Source organism: Pyrus communis, chromosome 14 (genome assembly GCF_963583255.1).
Source record: "Pyrus communis chromosome 14, drPyrComm1.1, whole genome shotgun sequence".
In the NCBI taxonomy this organism is placed as follows: domain Eukaryota; kingdom Viridiplantae; phylum Streptophyta; class Magnoliopsida; order Rosales; family Rosaceae; genus Pyrus; species Pyrus communis.
In genome coordinates this window covers 3,666,453-3,690,417 of record NC_084816.1, presented here as the reverse complement: position 1 = coordinate 3,690,417, position 23,965 = coordinate 3,666,453, and the positions used below count along the sequence as shown (strand labels likewise).

At 35.5% G+C, this 23,965-nt stretch overlaps 1 protein-coding gene and 1 long non-coding RNA gene across 7 annotated transcripts; both read right to left on the bottom strand.

Annotated features, from left to right (window-relative positions):
* Positions 1-100: 100 nt before the first annotated feature.
* LOC137716391 (putative disease resistance protein RGA3) lies at positions 101-9,032 on the bottom strand. Of its 3 annotated transcripts, XR_011065670.1 has the most exons (14): positions 8,826-9,032; positions 7,775-8,739; positions 3,796-6,700; positions 3,518-3,623; positions 3,381-3,430; positions 2,590-2,930; positions 2,405-2,440; positions 1,673-1,757; positions 1,411-1,511; positions 1,157-1,279; positions 812-909; positions 668-719; positions 536-592; positions 101-444 (listed from the first exon to the last, which is right to left on the bottom strand). XR_011065670.1 is itself a non-coding variant. In XM_068455836.1 (5 exons), the coding sequence occupies exons 1-4, from the start codon at positions 8,998-9,000 to the stop codon at positions 3,529-3,531; spliced, it is 4,140 nt and encodes a 1,379-aa protein (XP_068311937.1). In that variant the 5' UTR covers positions 9,001-9,032; the 3' UTR covers positions 2,956-3,430; positions 3,518-3,528. The 3 variants fall into 3 exon arrangements, 1 of the variants encoding a protein (XP_068311937.1); XR_011065671.1 differs by lacking the exon at positions 3,381-3,430; XM_068455836.1 differs by lacking the exons at positions 101-444; positions 536-592; positions 668-719; ... (4 more) ...; positions 2,405-2,440; positions 2,590-2,930 and having other exon boundaries at positions 2,956-3,430.
* A 6,580-nt stretch (positions 9,033-15,612) lies between these two features.
* Positions 15,613-18,939, bottom strand: LOC137716060 (uncharacterized). 4 transcript variants are annotated; one of them, XR_011065633.1, is made up of 9 exons: positions 18,698-18,939; positions 18,521-18,624; positions 17,921-18,475; positions 16,952-17,824; positions 16,773-16,853; positions 16,517-16,614; positions 16,365-16,424; positions 16,096-16,284; positions 15,613-16,002 (listed from the first exon to the last, which is right to left on the bottom strand). It is a non-coding gene; the product is annotated as an uncharacterized lncRNA (long non-coding RNA). The 4 variants fall into 4 exon arrangements; XR_011065635.1 differs by having other exon boundaries at positions 16,174-16,284; XR_011065632.1 differs by having other exon boundaries at positions 15,613-16,284.
* Between the last annotated feature and the right edge of the window lie 5,026 nt (positions 18,940-23,965).

Sequence of the window (23,965 nt, the reverse complement as noted above, 5' to 3'; positions counted from 1 at the left end):
GTGCACACTGCAAAGACTCAAAACGTGCCTTTTTTTAATACACAAACATATATTTAAAAAAAATATATTTAAAGAGGGCTGGAACCCAGTCGAAGCTGGGAGGCTAGGCCCTCACGCCCATATTATATTACTTGAGAAAACATACAATGGGTGGGGCAGAGTGTAAACCCCAACAACCAAAAGTAGAATCATATACAACCACTAAGCAAAACTCCATGAAATTTCAACCTTCAAGAAATCATCTTCAATAATTTCATGATCATGAGACTCCTCACCAACATTTTGTAGATGGAGGACCGGCTTTGAATGAATTAATTTAATTCATAAACTGTTACTGTTTGACAAAAGGCTTCTGCAGGTTCCCAAGTAAAATCGCTCCTCCGACGAATCTCAAAGAAGTCAAAGTTTGCATATGCGTTTTGAAAGTCTTCTTCAGCTGTGTACCTGAAATTGGAGTTTTAAGAGATGAAGTGAACGTGTTTCTCATTTGATTGCCCTCAAAATTTGACATACATGACTAGCAAGGATTACGCACAAAGCATTCCAGCAACTTTGGCTGCTGCAAGGCCCATGCCGATGTCCTCCACCACAGCTGTAGAAAAAGGAAAGATGTTATATTTTATCCTAGACAGTTGGGGTAGAAAATGCACATGTTTGTAGGAGTAACTTGTTTGCAGCTTGAATTTTCTGCTTAAAGTAACAGACTGCTCCCTTCATAACTGCAACGCACGGTTTATATAAACACGATTAATTCTCAAAGATAAATTTTTTATTTCTATATAAGAAAGTGGCTCAAAGGAGACAGTGTTACCTTCAAGGCCCGAAGAAATCTCTGCAAAATGCTAAGGTGTTGAGACCACGGAGACAGAACACCATCAGGAAGAATGACCCGATGTACCCAACATGGACCTGCACTGACATCGTTATCATCATGGCATTTCCATCCATGTAAAAGAATTTACTATTTACAAGCAACTGAGAAACTTTGTTTTGCAACACAAACGACTCTTACGACATTGTTATCATCATGGCATAAGGACTAAAAGTTCATGGTGAATATGAATGGAGAAAACCAGAAAATTGTGGTAAAAGTTCTTTCGGCTTTAAAGCTCATGAGAGAGTCTTTTAGAAAGCAAGTGAAGAGAGAGAGAGTTACAATTAAGGCAAAGTTTTTTCGGCTTCAAAGCTCAAGCTCTCGCTCTATTCAACAGTTGGCTGCTTCTTGCACTCTCCTTTCACAGCAATGCAAGGCACAAAGGACGCTAGGAAGCCCGAGCTTCTAAATACCCATACAACGCAAAAAATAAACTGAATTCAAATATCTGCAAACTCTTAAGGATACATTTCGATTTGGTGACGAGTAACAACAAAGAATATCGACCAGTTGGAATCGAAAAGATAAAAGATTACCAATTTGTGTCCAAATTAGGATTTGATGATAAGGAAGGATGATTGAAGTTGAAGAATGATACTGATCCACGCATGAGTTTTGAATGGAATCCCAATTCTCCCTGTACAAAGATAACACCAAAACAACTTAAGAAAACATAAAGAACAAATTTCAACTGATAATAATAAGCTTGGAACTATTACAATGAGTATTAATTTTCAAACTAGTTCTGCTAATTAAAACAGATAGCCTGACATGACCGTAACAGAAAAGCTTGCATACTTTATATGTTGCACTTTTCACAGCAGGAACACCTTGCCTCTAGCATTTTCGTTTCCTAGGCCATAAAAGTTTATATCCCCTGCCACTGCTGATACAGAGTGAGTTCCATGACCGAAAAAAAAAAAAATTCCCTCGAAGACTCTCATGAGTAAAATGAAGGTCTAATGGGCTTGCTGTAAAATGAACATGTCATATGGTTTACAAAGTATTACCAACTACAAATGGCAACACAACTATAAAAATCGTGTTACGCATGGAACATGTATAAGCATATGCAGAACATTCTTGTTTATGGTTTAGTTATTGTTTGTTTTAATAAGAATGAATAGCAATCGAAAGTGTTAAATTGTTCTACATATATTTGTACAAGTGATTCGTACGTTTATGTCATAACCATCTAAAGCATTAATCTGGTTTTTATTCGAACACACCAACTTTCTCACTGAATCCCAAAAAGTCCTGAGATCTTTAATGTTCTGCTAGGAAAGAGACAAAAATTAACAATAGTATCACTCTCGTAACAATCTGGCCAGAAGAAAAATTCCACTTTAAAACGTTTTGGAACAAAACAATGTGAATGATAATGAGAACTAGTCTGGCCATGTAGAACTAAAAGTGATCGACTGATGGTTGAACAACCAAGTCCGCTTCGATTTCAATGTATTTCTCAACAACAAAGTTATGAGCCAATTCAGAAGTTATATGCTAGCATACAATGGATGAAAGAAAGACCTGTTTGCATCAGCACCTGGACTTTGTTTGCACCTACTGCATTACATCGTTCCAGTTGAGCAAGAGTGTCATGAAAATGCCAAAGGATGCTAATAGAGTTATACATGCCAATTGGAAACACAACATATATAATAAGTCAACTTAATTACTAGAAGAGAAAAGGGGGTGGAGTTTAAAAAACTTACATTGCTTAATTCACTGTGACAGTAAATTGGCGACACGTTGCATAGCTTTGGCAGAGGGTAGATTCATCAAATTCTTATAATTCATCTAATTCCCAACTCTACAAGGATGTAAGGTTACCCAACAGATCTGGCAAAGCCTCCACTCCCTCAAGTAGAGACTTGCATTAATTTGTAGCCCACAACTCACCACTTATTGGGAATAGGATGGAAAGCCGAGCCTTCAAACTGATAAGTATCGAACAAAGAATGTCGATCCAGTGTAATTAAAGGGATGAGTGCTTCCCCTTTTGTCTAAATTAGAAATGTTCGGTCAAGAGTTTCTACCAGACTACCAATTCTGCCTGGTCAAATATAACAACAAAACAACTTAGGAAATATATAGTACAGAACAAATTTTAACTTTTTAACTGATAGTACACAGAGCTTGAAAATATCATCTAGCATTGCAACTGAAGATTCTTTTATCTAATCTCTGCGATAATGAGGGTATTTTACAATGTAATTACTGTTCATACGATTAAAAAATCAGTTCAGATTTCACAAGTAACCATAAAAATATCTGTGCAATATCTTCGTATATAAGGATGATAACAAACAGAAAGAAATTTCAGCAGTTCTATATACTATATGAACATGATTTTACTTGGGTTCTGGAAATATTTGATTAAAAAAGATTCAATACCATGAACGGATAATTAAGAGGTTTGCTACCATGATAAGTATTATAACTTGAGGTATATTATTGAGAAACGAAGGTTGAGCGAGAAATTTGATATCTTGTGCATCAGTACCTGTACTCAATTTGCAGTTATTGAGCATGACAAAAGAAATATAGATGGCACTGGAAAACATAACATACAAGTAAGTGAAAAGTCAAGAGTAGAATGCAGTTAGAAGAGAAGAGGAGGTGCGGATTAGAAAAGCTTACATGGATTAATTTCAAAGTGGAAGTTGGAGCCATTCGGACAAGTGTGGCCTTGCGCACCATGAAATTTGGTTTTTCGAATACAAGGTGCTGCCTACCTTCCCTCCAACTGTTGTGAGACTCAGTCAATTGATTTAAAAGAAGAGGGAGAAGGATAAAAAAAATTTGGTATACTAGTTTAAAGTTTGATGCAGTAGTTGAGACGAATAAACGAACAAAAGAGATATAACATATAATTAACATGAACTCTATAATATGATTTCGAGAAGTTAAAAACTTACTTGTGATATATGGAATGTGAGAAATTTTAGGCCAATCTATGCCGCTGTTCTTGGTGCATCTTTGCTTTAGAAGGGGATGGCATCCAAAAATCAACAGGGTATCTAATTTGGTGAGGCATTGCATAGCTTGGACACTAGGCAAATTCATCAGATTCTTGCACCTTTCAATATACAGATTAGTAACGGATGTAAGGCTACCCAACCATTCTGGCAAAGTCTCCACTCCGTCAAAGTTACGTACACACAATGATGTTAGAGAAGTGAGGTGTTGAATTTGTTGAGGCAGAGACTTGAGCTTAGGCCAACCCGTCAACACTAACCTTGTAAGGTGCATTAATGATCCAACTTGAAAATTAGGGAAGCAATCGAGCTCCTCCCAGAACCCACCGACTTCCAAATAATCGAGAGAATTGAGGTTGTCTAAACTTGGAAGAATCTCTAAATTAGGGAAACCTTTTAATACCAGCGTCCCAAGAGAGAGTGGAAATTGCAGCCCGCTCACCCAACTTTCCAATCCTTCACATTCTCGTTCAATCATCAGTCCTCGAAGGGAGGTCATGGTGCGCAAATCTGAAGTAGATTGTAGACCAATGCTGCTACTTTGGACACCAAACGATGCTACCTTCGGGCAATCACTTATCTCCAAAACCTGAAGAGAGGGACACACTTGTGGAAGAGCAGGTAAGCTTGATAATTCTTTGCATTCACCGATTAACAACTTCTGAAGAGAGGACACGCCGCCTTTAATTTCAATTGATGTCAGATTATTACCATCAACTATAATCAATTCCACGAGAGAGGCCCATACACTCAGTGGGCCTGATAGTCCATTACAATCCCTAATATACAAACGGCGAAGACGTGCAGGGGTGCAAAATGGAAACGATGTTACACCACCGCATTTGCTTATAGACAAGTTCTGGAGAGAGGTGCAGTACTCTAACCCACTCGGTAGGCTTGACAATCGTCCACAATACTCAATCACTAATTCCCGAAGAGATGTCATGCCCTGTGTAATTGGAATCAACTCTAGACTAGGACATTGGCGAATCTTTAGTTCCTCAAGGAGAGGGAGTGTGTCTAGCCCATCCGCCAAATGCCTTAACGTTTTACAATTCCAAATTTCCAATTTCACAAGAGAGACGCAAGAACCAAATACATCTGAGGCAATACAAGTTAAATCATCGCAAGCACATATCTCTAAAGATGAGAGATTATTGTTGTTCTTCAACATCCCTTGTGGAAAACAAGTAAGCTCCTTAATACCTTCTATTTTGAGGGAAGTGAGAGTTGTCAATCCACTGCTTATTTCTTCTATTGGCGTTCTGCTATCACATGAAATTATCTCCAAATTTTGGAGAAATGGAAAATGACTTGGAGCATTTCTCAACTTGGAACAACTATCGATGGTCAACTTCTCAAGGCAAGGAAAAACCACTACTTTCTGTGTTGACATTGTTGGTGCTTCCTTCCATTCAATTAGATCACCACACCTAGATATATATAATACTTTTAGTGCAGGAAATAAAGTAATTATCTCCTTACTTGTCGTGGCTACATTGTGGACATGATCATAACCGTAGAACTCAGCTCCAACACATTTCAAGTTGGCCATTCCGCTAATCTTAAGCTCCGTAAGATTAGGTAGATGACCAAGCGGTGGGACTTCTTCACATTTGTCGCATCCAAGTAATTGAATCTTCTTCAAGTTGTTGAGCAGTAATGACCTACTCATCATCCACGATGGAAACTGATCGCCCATGAAATTTTTAATACTTAAGCTCTCCAACTCAGAATGCGGTCGAAGGCCTTCCAGTACATCCCCCTCCTCATTGTTGTTGGTTATGGACCTATCTTCTGTCCATTGGAAGCTTAAATGGCATACTTTTGTCTTATCAACCAACTTAGCTTTCTTTGCTTCTTCTTCATTCTTCAAGTGCTCCAGATTACAAACAATTAATTCACCTCTCAATTGTTTCAAGTCAGCCAACTCTTCAATTTGACGACCAATCTCATTACCCACTGAAAAGTAAGGTAATGTTCGAAGGCAAGTCAACCGCCTTATCCCCTGTGGAAATTTCGTATTCTGATCAAAATAAATATGCCTCAGGTTGATCAAGCTTTGCAGTTCTTTCGGAAACTCTTTAAGGGCACAATTTGTTGCTCTTAACGTCTGTAGGTTATAGAGCTTGCCTATAGAATTGGGGAGTGTTTTGAATCTTGTTTCGGAAATGTCAAGATACCTCAAGTGTTTTAGCCTTCCAACTGAAACTGGAAATTCTTCAATATTAGCATTACACAAATTTAAGACACGTAAAGCTTTGAATCGTGGAAGAATGTTACTAGGAACTTCACCATTGTCAAAAAACAACGATCGCAATTTCCTAGCACCTCTTTCTAGAATGTTTTCTAGTATAAAAGTAGAAACCCGAGCAACATGTCGAATCTCAACTGCATTACCAGTGTCATGTAAGTCTTCCGTCAAGATTTCAAATTTGGATATAAGCTCTGCCAAATCGTGCACAAGATCATGCATCTTGCATTTGTTAACAATGCCATTGTCACTCATTGAAGCATCTTGAAATAAGGAGCTCTGCAATAGGATATCAAAATATTCATTGCCTATGTCTTCCATATCATTACTTTCGTCAGGTGAAGGGTGGAGTAGTCCTTGAGCCATCCAAAGTTGAATCAAGTTGTCTCTTTGAATTTCAGAATCTTTTTTGAACATTGAGCAATATGCAAAACATTGCTTTAGTGATGGTGATTCTAAATTGTCAAAACTCAACTTCAAGACTGGCATAATTCTATCTTCTCCTTTGGGTAAGTTGTCCCATATTTTATTGTCGTTAAACAACGACCATTCTGCAATACTTTTTTTAGTGTGCAAAATGCTTCCCAAAACCTGTTGATTGGATTAATGAGTTTCAAAGGTGTCATAAAACAATGTAGAAAATAGGGACTCATATAAGATAAGAAGTTTTTGTTTACTTAATTTTGAATCCCCTTGCCTAAAAGGGAAAAATCTAATGTAATAAGTATAATTCTTAATAGTGTGCAAAATGATATGAGCTTCCATTATTTTTGGTGTTTGAAAAAATTTCCAAAATACCCATTAGATAGTTGTTACTATGAGAAAGAGACTCAGGGCAAAGGGGTAAAGGAAGATTTAGAAAGATTTTGAAAGAGACTATACGAAAGGATATGGAGTACTTGGAGCTAACAAAAGACTTGACGCAAAACCGAGCGTACTGGTGTTCTAGAATTCATACAGCCGATCCCACTTAGTGGGAATGAGATAATGCTTGGTTGTTGTTGTTTTTGCATCCATTAGTAGTTAAAAACATGTTTTATTCTTGATTTGTTGGGACAATGAATTTATTTTATCTAGCTTATGTCTTGTTCGGATCAATAAGTTGCTAAAGTTGGTTCTTGAATAAGAAAAAGCTAATGAAACCACATTTTTATATACCATCTAAAATACAAGTGATGTGTACATGTCATATCAATTATTGATTTTGGTGAAATCTTTACACCCTCTAGAACACCAATCTACGTAAATTGTACTTTCAAAATTCAAACTCAATTCAACCATCTTGCAAATAGTAAGACTAAAATTCGAAGGGATTGGATCAGTTTGTTTGCTATCAATTATCAATGAAATTGAAGTTCTTTTAGTCATCTATATGTATTGAACAAATTGACGATGTTGGTACCAAGTGAAATATGCATGATATCGGATAGCTAATATCTATGATTTGAAGTGAAATTTTGTAATGAACATCTTTAAATGATGACTATGAAAATGAATAGTTCTGATCATGAAATTTGTACGATCAAAGTATGTTTGTCACAAGGCATTGTCCTAATTTATAAGGTGGTGCACCCTATGGGTTGAAGGCGAATATTATCCCAACATATAAATGAAAACATGTAAAAAAAAAATAGGTGCAAATAAATGATACATAATAGTACGCACCTTTGCCACCAATGGAACACCACCACAATTTTTAGCAATCTCCTTTCCAATTGTCTGGAATTCATGAGCTATATGAGCACTGTTATTGGGGAAAGCTCTATGTTTCATGATGAACCAACATTCATCCACAGAAAGTTTTCCCAAATCTTGTCGCGGAAGTAGTTTTTCAGATACTGATGCAACTTTGCCACTGCGAGTAGTGACAATAATTTTGGACCCCTTAGCAGAATAAAGCTTAAATAAACATTCCATCAAATTCTCCCATTTTCTAGAGTCGTCGTTCCAAACGTCATCAAGTACGAGTAAGTATCTTTTGTCTTTCAACTCTTCATTAAGGAACTTAAGCAGAGCTTCCTGGTTATCTTTTGAAGAAGGGACATTTGCTGGTTTAAGTTGTTCTAACATCTTGAGTAGAATTAAATCAACATCAAAAGTGTCCGACACACAAACCCATATTCTCGTTTCGAAATGCTTGTGTATCAAATCCTCTTTGTAAACTGACTTGGCCAATGTTGTTTTTCCGAGGCCTCCCATTCCCACGATGGCCATAACCACAAGATTTTCTTGATTGTACTTGAAGTCGGTCAAGGTTGTGACTATATTCGACACAACCTCTCCCCTTCCAACGGTTATTTCATCTCTGCCAATGAGTGAGTTGGTTTGTCTGTCCCATCTATTTCCTCGAGGGGTTAAATCTTTATTCTTTGGAACTAGATTAAGAACAGATGCTTCACTCTTGAGATCCAGCAAGGATGCATTGATCTTCTGAATTTTATGCGCCATTTGAAGACGAAATGCAAGTGGATTGGAGAGTGAAAAGAAGTTAAGAACCTTTTTCTTGATATGGTTTTGGATTTCGACTTTACGCCGATCAACTTCGTACTGGAATTCATCCAAGACATCCTCAGCATCCTGAGCAACGTCTTTGAGGTTCTTCACCCATTCCTCTATTGACTTGCTCCGACCTATAAGCGAATGAAAAGAAGTTAAATAGCTTGTAATTGTACGATGTATGCGTGAGATTACGAGAGAATTCAGAAATATATACTACCTTGTGGTTGGTCGGCAACATCAACTAAGAAACGTTCAATGCTGGCGAAGGACTTTTGAAGCTTTCTGAGTTCAGATTTGAAACCCCACGCAAGACTGAGTTCTTCAGCAGCGAGTGAAAGCACCTTGCTCAGTATTCTCTCCGCAGCAAAAGTAAGCACAGCTTCACCTGCCATTTCTTCAATTCCCTGCTCACTGCTCAGCTTAGCTCAAGCTAATCACAGTGCTTATGACCTTTTTCTTTTAATATAAAGAGGCCGAAAGGCTCAAAAGAAAGTTAAAAGCACCACTATTAGCCTCTTACCACATATTACTTGAGCTGGTTTTTTAATTAACCGAAACGATTATTTTTTCTTTTTCCTTAAAAATGAAGTTAATATCACTTGGTACTAAGATTTAGTGGTTTTTTTTTTACTTATAAATGAGAGTTGAGTTATTGAGTTCGATTCTAGCTGAACTTGAACCATATTATTGCTAGCTCATTGTGAGATTAAGCCCACTCTCTTTCCGTTAATGTAAAAAATATCGTTTGTTAAAAAAAAAACAAATCAATTAATGTGTTTGTTTTATACATGCAATTGTATGAGAGGAGAAATCGAATATAATGTCTCTGACTCCATATCTCTTGCCAAGTTAAGTTGCGTTTGAATAGGGAAATCAGAATTTTTAATTTGGTTTACATCCAATCCAACCACTTGTAAGAATTTTTTACGTTGAAAATATAAACTTGGAAAATTAGGCATTTTATGAAAACAAAACAACTTGGAAATTGAATTCATCAAATTATGTACATTTCTAGGATACACAGGAGAGTAATAGTTTTTGAGAAACAGAAGAAGAAAAGATGGAAGAATTAGAGCACATGGCTATGATCACATAACTTTGGCTGCAGCAATGGCGCTGATTCTTGTTAAGAAATAGAATGTTAAAATCTCAACTTTCCTTCTTATTAATATACAAGGAGTTTTTTTTTTTTAATTACAAACGATAATAATATTTTAAGCTCAAGCAAAATGAGGGGAAAAAAAATTGAATTATGAATGCAGTGAATTGAAGATAAAGAGTGGTAATAATTTGTCATTAGGACAATCCATTGGTTGTAATAGAAATTTTTTTGAAATGTTATAACTTCCTTTATTTAATGATTATGAACAAACTCAACATTAAATAGCATAAAAATTGGCCCGGCTGCCAAATATTTCTCTTTCCTCCTTTATTTTTCCCCTGACCCCACCTGCCCTCTATGTCTTTCTCTCCCCTCGCCTCCGTCCATTCACCTCTCTTCTTCCTTCCGAGAAATTTTTAGTTGTAATGAAAATACTGGTATTACATCATATATTTTTATATAAATGATGAAATTTTTTTTTTAAATTATTAATTTTTTAAAATATATATTCCACTATTTATATAACGACACATAATATATTATTCCGTATAACATTTATATAGCGATGTTATGGCAGCTGCCCTGCCAATTATTGCAAGGGCAAGTGCCTCCCAATTGCATCAGCAAACAACCGTGGTCCCACCCACGTGAAGAACAAATGAGCCAAATAATATTCCTGTTATGTTTTTTGGTTGGACTTCCAAATGTTAATTTGGTGGCAGATAGATTGTCTGCCTTTTTGTTTAGGTGTCTTTTTTATTCTCCTTTATTTGTACGATCACAGTTAAATTATGTTAATATTTTATATTTTTATTGTTTTTTATCTTATTATTTTTGTAAAAAAATTATTATAAAATATTGACATGACTTAACCGTGATCGTACAAAATAAAATAGGATGGGAAAGGAAGGGTAGACGATCTACATCCAATTTGGTGAGCAAAAGGTTATACATATATTATTAAATTTATATATTTTATTCTACCACTTGCACCATTATCAACCGATTATTTTAAAGGTAAAAAATTCAAAAACAAAATACTGAAAAATTACCCAATTGTTTTTCTTACAAATACCCAACCATGTATAAAAACATAAATAAAAAATAAAAAAATATATTTATGAACAATAATTGCCTTTAAGCTTTCTTTTTCTAAACTGGACTTGGATAAAGACACTTACTGTTTAAAGTAAAAAGTAAAGGCAATTTTATCGCTTTTAGCCTTCAATAACCATTGATGGTGAGGAGGGAAGGAGGAAAGAGAGATGGTGGTGATGTGTAGAGAGATGAATTGATGAGCGAAGACAAGAGGGAATACGAGCGAGAGTGTTGTTTTTTGGGGGGGGGGGGGGGGGGGTCCAACTTTTTTTATCGTTCTTTTTTTTATTATTATACTAAAAAGAGATGAATTGATGAGTGTTGTTTTTTGTTTTTTGGGGGGAGAAGGCGGGGTGGGGGACCGCCTGGGTCGAACTTTTTTATCATTTATTATTATTATTATACTAAAAAAAGTTGTCTTTTTCTTTAAAATTTAAGTCATCTTCATTAAATAGTCATTTAGTATTAGTGATATTTTTCTTTACTTGTAAACATAAGATTTTTTGTTCAATTCTCATCAAAAGTAAATTTAAACTAAATTATTGCTAATGTTCTTCATTAAATAAAGCTATTAAGTAATTTTTTGTTAGAAAAAATTTGAACAAGTCATTCTCATTAAAACCTCTTTTACTTCAATACAATATTACAAGTGCAATGGAGGATGATGTGATCAGTGACACCAGACACAATACAGTGTTTAAATTTCTCTCTTATGACGTGAAAAACGTAAAATGTCCAATAATAGAGGTGTAGATTACTGTCAGAAAGAAATAATTGAGGATAGATTTACTTTAGACGTGAATCCTCTTCTTTCAAGGTCAAAAGAAGTGGCTTAATTTTTACCAAAAAAAAAAAAAAAAAGAAGTGGCTTAATCTCTACCAAGTAAAATAAGAAGAAAGGCAGAAAAAGTTAGTCTCCCGTCCTTTACTTTTTTATTTTAGTATAGAGAGGCCGAAAGGCTCAAAAGAAAGTTTAAAGAACCACTATTAGCCTCTTAGGCCATCTCTAACCAATGGTTGACCAAAATATTCGTTTTAGTCCTTTGATCCTTCAAGATCCAAAGAGCCATAAGGCTCGTTTTAGTCCTGGCATAAAACACGATCTCCAACCAAGGATCATAGGGCCAAACATAATTTATTATTTAAATTTAAAAACAACAACTAATTTCAAATCTAACAACTTAAATTTAAAAACTAAAACGATAACTGGCCCAAAAAATCAAAAAAAAATTAGAACTTAAATTTAATAAATGGTTTGGGTATTTATAGGAAAAAAAAAATTAGAATTTTTAAGAATTTTAAAAAAAAATTGGCCCAAAAAACAAAAAAAAAAAAAAAAAATTTTGAATACAACGGCTAGCTGACTAACCGTTGTATTCAAATTTTTTTTAAGCAATCATGTCGGTTATAACCAATAGGAATATATTTAATTTTTAATATAAATATATTCCTGTCAGTTATTAACCGACATGAATGCTCTATTTTATGGCCAACCCTCCAGCCCTCTAGCTCTCTTCGATTCCGTGGGGCCTTCTCAGATTCCACAGCCATCTGCCCTAACCTTCGGTTGGAGACGGTTTTTGGGCTATTTTCGGCCCTCTGGCCATTTGGACCCTTCGGTTAGAGATGGCCTTACTACATGTTACTTGAGCTGGTTTTTTTCTTAACTGAAACAATTATTTTTTCTTTTCCCTTAAAAACTGAAGTTAATATAACTTGATACTAAGATTTAGTGATATTTCTTTTTACTTGTAAGTGAGAAGTATTGAGTTTGATTCTAGCCGAATTTGAACCATATTATTGCTAGCTCATTGTGAGGCTAAGTCTACCCTCTCTTCATTAGTGTAGAAAATATCGTTTATTAAAAAAAAAAGTAAAATTAATGTGTTTTTTTAGGAAATGGATCCTCTGGATCCCTTCCACAAAATCCACCAAATTCATCAATCCGGACTCCTAAAATTTGATCCAACAGCTAAAAACAGGGATCTTCTTTAAAAGTTATAATAATTTTAGTTGTTGGATCAAATTTCAAGGCACCGGATTGGTATATTTGGTGAATTTGATGGAAGGGATCCGGAAAGGATCCCATTTTTTTTTTTTTTAATATATGCAATTGTATGAGAGAATAAATCTATATAATTGAAAGCTAGAGCCCCAATTTGGGGTCACGCATGTTGACAAAAACTTTGGGGTCACGCATTTGACAAAAGCATATGGACAAAATTGCCGCTCAACCAAAAAAATCCAAAAGCAACCCAATATAATATATCAAATAATGCAAGGGTAATTTGGTCATCATAAAATAAAATATAAATATAAGTAGGAAGAGAGAAAAGTATTAAAAAAAATGAAAGGATAAGTGAAAGTTGATGGTGCCCACAAGAAGAGGAAAGAAAAATATAATAAAAAATAAGAAAAATCATGAATATTGTGTTCAAAATATCTTATGAGGCATGTAATGTCGGTGATAAATTATTAAAGTTTTTTTTTTAAATTAGTACCTTGCAATAGGTTAGCAGTAATATGATTCAATTAGTTGTTTATTAAATATTATTTTCTTTATAAGAAAGGTCTTTCGCATGCGGATAATAATATGATTAAATTAATTGTGAAATGATTGTTTTTTTTTTACAAACGATATTATCTATACTAAGAGGGAGGGGGTGGACTTAGCCTTACAATGAGCTAGCAATAATGTGATTCAATCAATTATTTATTAAATATTATTTTCTATATTCTTAATGTAAATTCTATAAAAATCGATTTTATCATTTGAATTCAGCCGCTTTAATTGGTTTATGAGGGGTTTCTTCTAGTATGATATAAAATTATTCATTTACTTAAAATATTTAACTTTTATTTTGTCAATTTACGCATATAAATATATTTAAAACGCGTAAGTCGTGCGTAGCATGCCGTGATTCAAAAAATACCTTATGCACACACATGAGTGCGTGCGTGAAGGCTAGTCGAATATAACGTCTCTGACTCCATATATCTCTTGCCAAGTTAAGTTGCATTTGAATAGGGAAACCAGAATTTTTAATTTGGTTTACATCCAATCCAACCACTTGTTAGAATTTTTTACATTGAAAATTTATGAACTTGGAAAATTAGACATTTTATGAAAACATAACAACTTGGAAATTGAATTCATCAAATTATGTATATTTATAGGATACACAGGGAAGTGATAGTTTCTGAGAAACAGAAGGAGAGAAGATGGAAGTATCATAACACATGAGTATGATCACATAGCTTTGGCTGAAGTAGGGGCGCTGATTCTTGTTAAGAAACTAGAATGATAAAATCTTAACTTCCCTCTTATTAATATATAAGGAGCTTTCTTTTTTAATTACAAGCGATATTAATAATTTAAACTAAAGTAAAGTGAGGAAAAAAAATTGAATTATGAATGCAGTGGATTGAAGATGAAGAACTTATTCACTAGGGCAATCCATCCGTTGCGATAGAAGTTTTTTTGAAATGTCATAGGAACTTATACACTGTTTTCAATTTTTTATGTGAACTAAAATTTTAAATGATTTGTCATATGAACTAAAATTTAAGATAAGATGAGAATTAATGATTTTAGAAAATTAATATGACATATCGTTTAAAATTTTAGTTTGTATGAAATATGGAAAATAATGTATGAATTCATATGATATTGAAAAAATTTTCCAAAGTTTTAAACTACATTTAAAAATAAATGTATTACAGTATTTTCAATTTAAATCCACTCATATATACTTTTGGGAAATTTTATTTAAAGTGGTGCTATCACACATCCATTTTTTATTTCTCACACCTTATAATTTTTTATCTTCTTCAATTTCAATTCATTTGATCAAATTCGAAGCTTATGTTCTCTTCCAACATATCCATCATAATTTCTTTCGATTCCTCCATCGCTTTGCAAGAACACGCCACTTTTAGCATCAAATATTGAGAATGAGTCATGCACTGATGGGAAGATGAACGTTGCATATGTTTATAAGGAGTTGAATTACTCTCTATATTGCCTATTAATCTTGTTGTAGAACTTCAACTTTATTCAGACCACACATGCTCCATATAATCCTGATTGTATTGTTTATGCATTTAGCTTGAAAATTAACTACACATAAGAGAGATTTCACTCTTCGATACAATATTACAAAGAGCAATGGAGGATAATATGATGGTAGATAACAGATACAATAGAGTGTTTAAATTTCTATCTTGTAACGTGAAAAACGTGGAGCATCCAATAATAGAGGGGTAGATTCCAATAGAAAAGTTAATAATTAAAGGCTAGATTTACTTTAGACGTGGCACCTCCCCGTCGTTCAGTAGTGAAAAGAAGTGGGTAAAGCTAATGAAGCTGTAGACCGTAGCTGGCAAAGGCAAGTGCCAAATAACTTAATTTAGTATAATCGGGGACTAACAGTAACATAAATTAAGAAATGCAAATTGGATTGTGGTACCTGGACTGACTGATTAATAGATGCCATATGAAGGTACATAACTTTTTTTTATTGAACATCAATAATAAATCTACTCCCGCATTTCTACCATGAGAAGATATTATTGTGAATTATATTAATAACAAAATATTAAAGATATAATAAGTTAGAATGAACATGAAATCATTAATAACAAAATAATAAAAATAGAAAAACAACAGACGATGATCTTAAACAAAGTTTCTAAAAACCATTAAAAACAAAAAGATAAAAATGAAAGAGCAAGAAACGATGACTCAGACTCAAATCAACAACGAAGCTCAAATCTAGAAGATAGGAAATCTATTAAAACTTCGTAGGTTATGATTCCCAATTACTTTGCATTGGCAATAGAAAGCCCTTGTAGTAATTCAACATCCAGAGATTCATCAATGAAAGCCCTTGAAGAGCTAATTTGTAATTCAACATGAATATCTACATTGGGATTACTACCGAATGCATACTGGCATTCGTCTGTTATCTTAGCTGAAACCCTAATCACCATCCAAGGTATTGTAGATGGAGGACCGGCATTAACTGAATTTAACCGATCGGATGTCGGAGCATATAACTATCGGAAAATACGTTGCCGAGCTCACAAACTGCTTGACAAGGACACTGCAGAATCCCACGTCAAATCGCTCCTCCGGGGATCTCCAATGAAGTCAAAGACTGCATGTGCATTTTGAAAGCCTTCTGCTGTGTACCTGAAACCGGAGTTTTTAAGCAATGAATTGAACATGTTTACGTTTTATTACCCATAAATTTGACATACATGACTAGCAAATGTTACACTCAACTCAACTAATGCCAACAAACTTTCTAACAAATTTAAAGTATAATCTGAGATGTCAAGAAGGTGGGAAACATGGAAGCACTCTTCGTTTGTTCATATGTAAAAAAGTTGCCCGCTTTTGGTTGCGATACACTTCCTTCCAGCAACTTTGGCTGCTGCGAGGCCTATGTCGATGTTCTCCACTACAACACAACTGCAGATAAAGGAAAGATGTTATTTTTTATCCTAGAAAATTGGGGTAGAGAATGCACATATGTTTGTAGGAGTAAGTACCTTCTTGTTTGCAGCTTGAATTTTCAGCTTAAAATAACATATAGACTACTTCCTTCGTATCTGTAATGCACATTTATTATAAGCACGATTAGTTCTCAACGATAAAATTATTAATCCTTTATAAGAAAGTGGTTCAAAGGAGACAGTGTTACCTTCACGGCCCAAAGAAATATCTGCAAAATGCTAAGGTGTTGAGACAATGGTGAGTAAACACCATCAGGAAGAGTGACCCAAAGCGCCCACTATGGACCTGCATAGACATTGTATCGTCATGGCATTACATGTAAAAGGATTTACTATTTTACAAGCAACAGAGCAAACTTTGGTTTTTACTATAATTGGTAGGTTACATTTCAAAATGAGCATAAGAATCTTTAAGAGAGCAACTGAAGAGAGAAAGGAAGTTACAATTAGTGTAGTACAATAGTTTTTCCACTTTCAATCTCAAGCTCTCCCTCTATTCAACAGTTGGGTGCTTCTTGCACTCCCCTTTCACAGCAATGCAGGGCACAAAGCACATTTCAATTAGGTGACGAGCATGAACAAAGAATATTGATCCAGTTGTAATCGAAAAGATAAAAGATTACCAATTTGTATCCAAATTAAGATTTTTATGATAAGGAAACATGATTGAAGTTGAAGAATGATACTGATCCACGCATGAGTTTTGAATGGAATCCCAATTCTGCCTGTACAAAGATAACACCAAAACAACTTCAGAAAAATATAAAGAACAAATTTCAACTTTTCAACTGGTAGTGAAATGATTGGAACCATTGCAACTGAAGATTCTGTTACCTAACTTCCGCAATACTATGCGGGTACTCGACTGTTCATCAAGTTACTCGAGGGTTATCAATCAGAAACACAAAAGCCAACAGAATGAAAATAACTCTGCTTACGAACATGATTTTACCAGATAACAATTCTTGGAATAACATTTTCCCACTTTCCTCATTATACAGGAATCAAACGAACAAGGGAAGTGCAAAAGATTGAAGCACCAAATGTGATAAATTTGCTGCGTGGTACCATTTTCATCGGATAAAAAGTCATTAGTCCGCAATTTAAGATCACAATCTTTCTCACATCTACAAGAAACATTCCAGTTGAAAAGAATTTGGGGAAGAAACAGGAAAAATGAAAATGGTTCAACACTTTTGGATTCACAATAAGTACTCCCACTAATTGAGAAACTTTACAAGTCATCTGGTACCTCGGAAGTTGGAACTATCGGTTGTCAATAGAAGTTAATGAAGAAAATGCCAGTTGAGAAGAATTACGGATCAGGTTATTCTTAGATCACAGGAAGAACAAGTCTGGCCCTTTACAACAAAAAGTAATCATCTGAAAATGAATAATTAAGTCGCCTTCGAATTTGAGGGCAACATATATTTCTCAGCAACCTCACGAGACTTTTGAGAAATTACATGCTCCAACTTAGTGCCAACAAGTAAAAGCTGCAGGAAAGAAATTACCATGAGTATCAATGTTCAAACTGGTTATGTTAATCAAAACAGATAGCCTGATATGACCACAGCAGAATGCTTGCATACTTTATATGTTGCAATTTTCGCAGCAGGAACACCTCTCCTCAAGCATTTTTGTTTCCTAGGCTATAAAAGTTTATATCCCCTTGGGAGGCAGACCAAAACCTTCGTCTTTAGAGCTCTCAGGTTCTCACCAAATCCCACATTCAAACACACGAACAAAATATCACTCTCGATAATTGCATTTCAACTTTCTCACTGAATGACAAAAAGTCCCAAGATCTTGAATGCTACTAGGAAAGATACAAAAAAACACAAGAATACCACCCTCGATAATTTCAGCAATAGTACTGGTACTCAACAATTCATCAACATCATTAACCTGAAAACAAGTCTTGGGACAATAAAAACAAATTTCCTCATTGTGCAGGAACCAATGAAATCGACTGATGGTTGAACAACCAAATCCGCTTCGAATTCAATGTATTTCTCAACAAAAACATTATGAGCCAATTCAGAGATACATGCTAGCTTGAAAAGGACTGTAAGGCAAGTATATTACTGAGCAAGGTAGAATGGGAAATTTAACATGCAATGGATGAAAGAAGGACGAAACAATACCTAAAACAACAAAAACCACTTTTCTGGAAGAAACAAATCTTGTACATAAGTACCTGGACTCTGTTTGCACCTAATGCACTACATCGTTCCGGTTGAGCAATAAGGTCGTGAGAAATGCCAAGGGATGCCAAAAGAGTTAAATATGCCAACTGGAAACACAAAATATATAGTAAGTGACTTAATTACTAGAAGAGAAAAGGAGGTGGAGTTTGAAAAACTTACATTGCTTAATTCACTATGACAGTAAATTGGCGACGCATTGCATAGCTTTAGATTAGATTCATCAAATTCTTGTAATTCCTAATCCCCAGCTCTATAAGAGCAGTTCCACCGGGGGTGGGATAGGCCGGCACACAGCCAAAAAAATGGCCCGGCACCTAGGGAAGTCTCTCCAGGCCAGCCCAAGATTGACAGACTTTGGGACTGGCCCGTATGACGCCATGCTAACGCCAGCTCTTCCCACAACCTTCCTCAGCAAAGGAACAAATAGAGAAGGAGGAAAGAAATGCAACAAAATTGCAAAGAAAAATTTTAGGAATCGGGAAGGGGAACTTCACTTTTTGGGATGGTGTGCTTTGCGATTTTATAATAAAAATTAATAATATTTTAATAAAATTGATCAAGATATTTTTTGTTAAGGGTGGAGATGCATTTGGCCTATTACTGTTTATTAGGTCATCTCCAACCGAAGGATCCAGAGGGCTAAAGGACTGTGGAATCTGAGAGGGCCCCATGGAATCGGAAAGGGCTAGATGGTTGGAAGGCTCGTTGCATGCAGCCAGCCAGCCAGCTTTCCAGCCCTCTAGCCCTCTAGCCCTCTCCAATTCCGTGGGGCCTTCTCAGATTCCACAACCCGCTGGCCTACCCCTCAGTTGGAGACGGTTTTCGGACTATTTTCGATCCTCTAGCACTTTGGACCTTGGGTTGGAGATGGCCTTAGGGTCTATAACTGTCCACTGAGAGGATAAATGCGCTGAATGTTGGAGCATTTGTGGGGTGGAACTGCTCTAAGGGATGTAAGGTTACCCAAAAAGTTTGGTAAAGCCTCCACTCCCTCACATAGAGACTTGCATTTGTGGCCCACTACTGACCAGCAGGGATGGAGTTAGAAATTTCTTTTAGTGGGGCAACCTGAAAATCAATTAAGAAAACCTTATTATAGTATGACTTATAACCAATATGAAAATAGGGATGATTTCAAATGATAATGTATCACAATTCCAATGTTACAAAAATTTATGTGTAGTAGTGGAAAGTGGCAAAGTGATAAGAAAAATATTAATACATAATTACACAAGAGTGAGGTTTTTCGGTTTGAATGATAGAACAAAAACACTTTTGCTCATATAATATTTGATATGGAGTATACGCAATATGAAAGTACGTTGGATACTAAATACATATATTTTCTTCAAAAATAATGCGTGTGTAGTATATAATTGTAGTATACGACTTAACAAACGAATCATTTGAGTGGGGCATATGCCCCAGTGAGCCTTCATTAGCTACGTCCTTGCTCACCACTAATTGGGAATAGGATGGAAAGCCGAGCCTGTGATTCAAACTGATAAGATTACATTTCCCGTCGACAACTTCAGTTTGGACGCGGCCGTCGACGGCGTCGGAGACTTCGAGGAGGAGGAAAGGGATGTTCTGGGGGTTGAGGTGGGTGGCGGCGGCGAGGCCGGCGAGTCCACCTCTGATGATAATAACAGGGGACTTGGGGTTTGGAGGGAATGGGGATTTTGGGGGGTCGATAGTTGTCTGGAGAGATGATTGGGGTTTGAATTTGAAGCGGAGGAGTTGGGGTTTGGGGGAGAGGAGGGTGGTGGTGGCGGTGGTGGTGGATGGGAGTGGAAGAAGAAGAGTGATCAATTTCATTTGTTTGAGTTCTTGAGGAAATTGAGGTTTGTTTGGATTGGATGATGGGAAAAATGGCTTATCTTGTGTCACAATGATTGAAAGGATAATCTTTGGGACTATCTAGGGCCAGTCATTATTTCATTAATTTTGCTTTTTGTTCATTTCTTTTGATGGGAAAATTTTGGAAAAGAATGAATTGTTAGAGCAATGCTTGTGGCTCAAAATAGTTAAATCGTATTCATTTATGCATTCGAGGTCTCATGTTTAATTCTTGTTCAAATGATTATGTACAACACAACACCCACCACTACACCCAGTTGCCTTATCCAAATGTCTTTTACTCTTATATATCTATATGTAAGGGTTAAGATTCGATGACACATGCTTTTGACATATATTTTAACACACGTTTATGTGGAGTCCTCTCCGTAATGTAGTTCAAGGATTCCAATCATCTACCTTTTATGTCTTACCTCAAAGATCATGTCTGCAAAAAATCACTAGAATCCGAGATCATACAACCGTTGAATTAAATTTAATGTTTATTGTATAATCATATTTGTCTATTTTCTTTACTATTAGTAGTTTTGAATTTTCCTAATTTTTTTGTAAAGATGATCTGTAAATGTTGTAGTAAAATATATACGGGTCAAGGGACGAATATTTAAAAAAATATTTTCTACCCTTATCAATAGTCTATAGATTTTATAATGTTTGTTTTAATGATACCCCATTTGTTTTAGCGGGAAATTCCTTTCTTTTGTTGCCTCTTGACAATTTAAAGGCCACACTTTTATCTTGCTACTAGAACTTATGTTGACTAAGAGTATACGATACCATAAGAATGTGCATAATTTTTTTATTGTATAACAATTTCAAATTCATTTCGTCGTTACTATCATAGGAAGACATTATTGTGAATATATTGATAAACAAAAATTAAAGGTACAATAAGTTGGAGGGAACATGAAGCTATTAGAAACAAAAAAAAAAAAAAAGTTGACGAGCGAGAAATGATGACCGTAAACAGAGTATCGCAAAACCATTAGAAACAACATGAAAATGAATAAAAAATGATTACCCCGGGCTCAAATTAACAGTGAAGCTCAAATCAACAATGAAGCTCAAATCTAGAAGATTGAAAATCTATTAAAACAACTCCTGAAATAAGGTACATAATCCACCGAGGAAGAAATTCGTAGGTTATGATTCCCAATTACTTTGCCTTGGCAATAAAAAGCCCTTGTACTAATTCACCGTCCAGAGGTTCACCAATGACTGCCCTTGAAGAGCTAATTTGTACTTCAACAGGAATATCCACATCAGGATTACTACCGAATTGCATACTTCGTTCGTCTATCTTGTCCGTTCATCTTAATCGTACGAAATATTTTTATTTAAAATTAAACAAAAATAGTACTTGACAAAAACCGACCGCAAAATATACGATGAACGGACACGATTTACGGATTCCCAAAATCCTCACTAAAAGAATCCAGAGAGGATCTTGTTGGTCTTAGATTTAGTTTGTACACAAAATAATGTCACAATGCCCATTCCTTCACATTTGAACGGGTTTACTTTTTTATTTTATTTTACGAATTTTATTTATTTCAAGATACATCATTTGGATGAATTTAATTTCTTTAATGGCCTCTTGACAATTTAAAGGTCACACTTTTCTATCTGTTGCAAGAACTTACACGGGCAACTTAGGAGTATTAGATGCCATAATAAGGTAGATAATCTTAAATGGCATCCGCCCCCAGTAAGCCTATGGTGGCTCCGTCCCTGTAAGGTGTTGTCAAGGTCGGTCCTAAGTTTTTTGAGTGCACATTGCAAAGGCTCAAAGGGTGCCTTTTTTTAATACACAAACATATATTTTAAAAAATATATATTTAAAGAGGGTTGGAACCCAGTCGAAGCTAGAGGGCTAGGCCCTTACGCCCAAATTATATTACTTGAGAAAACATACAATGGGTGGGGTAGAGTATAAACCCGACAATCAAAAGTAAAATCATATACAACCACTCTAATAAGCAAAACTCCGTGAAATTTCAACCTTCAAGAAATTATCTTCAATAATTTCATGATCATGAGATTCCTCACCAACATTTTGTAGATGGAGGACCGGCTTTGAATGAATTAATTTAATTCATAAAATGTTACTGTTTGACAAAAGGCTTCTGCAGGTTCCCAAGTAAAATCTCCAAAGAAGTCGAAGTTGCATATGTATTTTGAAAGTCTTCTTCAGCTGTGTACCTGAAATTGGAGTTTTAAGAGATGAAGTGAACATGTTTCTCATTTGATTGCCCTAAAAATTTAACATACATGACGACTAGCAAGGATTACGCACAAAGCATGCTCATGAACTTTCTATCAAATTAGAAGCATAATCTGAGATACCAAGAAGGTGGGAAATATGGAAGCACTCTTTTTGTTCATATAGTAAAAGTAAGTTACCTGCTTTTGGTTACGATACACTTCATTCCAGCAACTTTGGCTGCTGCAAGGCCCATGCCGATGTCCTCCACCACAGCTTTAGAAAAAGGAAAGGTGTTATATTTTATCCTAGACGATTAGGGTAGAGAATGCACATGTTTGTAGGAGTAACTTGTTTGCAACTTGAATTTTCTGCTTAAAGTAACAGGCTGCTCCCTTCATATCTGCAACGCACGGTTTATATAAACACGATTAATTCTCAAAGATAAATTTTTTATTCTTTATGAGAAAGTGGCTCAAAGGAGACAGTGTTACCTTCAAGGCCCGAAGAAATCTCTGCAAAATGCTAAGGTGTTGAGACAATGGTGAGAGAACACCATCAGGAAGAGTGACCCAAAGTACAAAATATGGACCTGCACCGACATAGTAATCATCATGGCATTCCATGTAAAAGAATTTACTATTTTACAAGCAACTGAGAAACTTTGTTTTGCAACACAAATGACTCTTATGACATCATTATCATCATGGCAGAAGGACTAAAAGTTCATGGTGAATATGAATGGAGAAAACCTGAAAATGGGAAAAAATGTGTGCTTAGATTGTTCAATGTAAAATAAAAGGAGAAAAGCACACCTTATAAACTGGAGTTGATTTTACAGACTCTCATCCCCAACAAAGCATCCAGAATTTCTTTCTTTCTTTAAAGACAGTACTAAGTCCATAGGACATTGTAGGAACCTCTCCATACGTGGGAGATGGGCTACGTCCACGTTTGGTACTTTCTCTGGTTTTTACTATAATAATGTAGGTTACATTTTAAAAGGAGCATGAGAGAGTCTTTTAGAAAGCAAGTGAAGAGAGAGAGTCACAATTAGGGTAGTGCAAAAGTTTTTTCGGCTTCAAAGCTCAAGCTCTCCCTCTATTCAACAGTCGGCTGCTTCTTGCACTCTCCTTTCACAGCAATGCAAGGCACAAAGGACGCTAGGAAGCCCAAGCTTCTAAGGACCCATACAACACAAAAAATCAACGGAATTCAAATCTCTGCAAACTCATAAGGATACATTTCTATTTGGTGACGAGTATCAACAAAGAATATTGACCAGTTGGAATCGAATAGATAAAAGATTACCAATTTGTATCCAAATTAGGATTTGATGATAAGGAAAGGTGATTGAAGTTGAA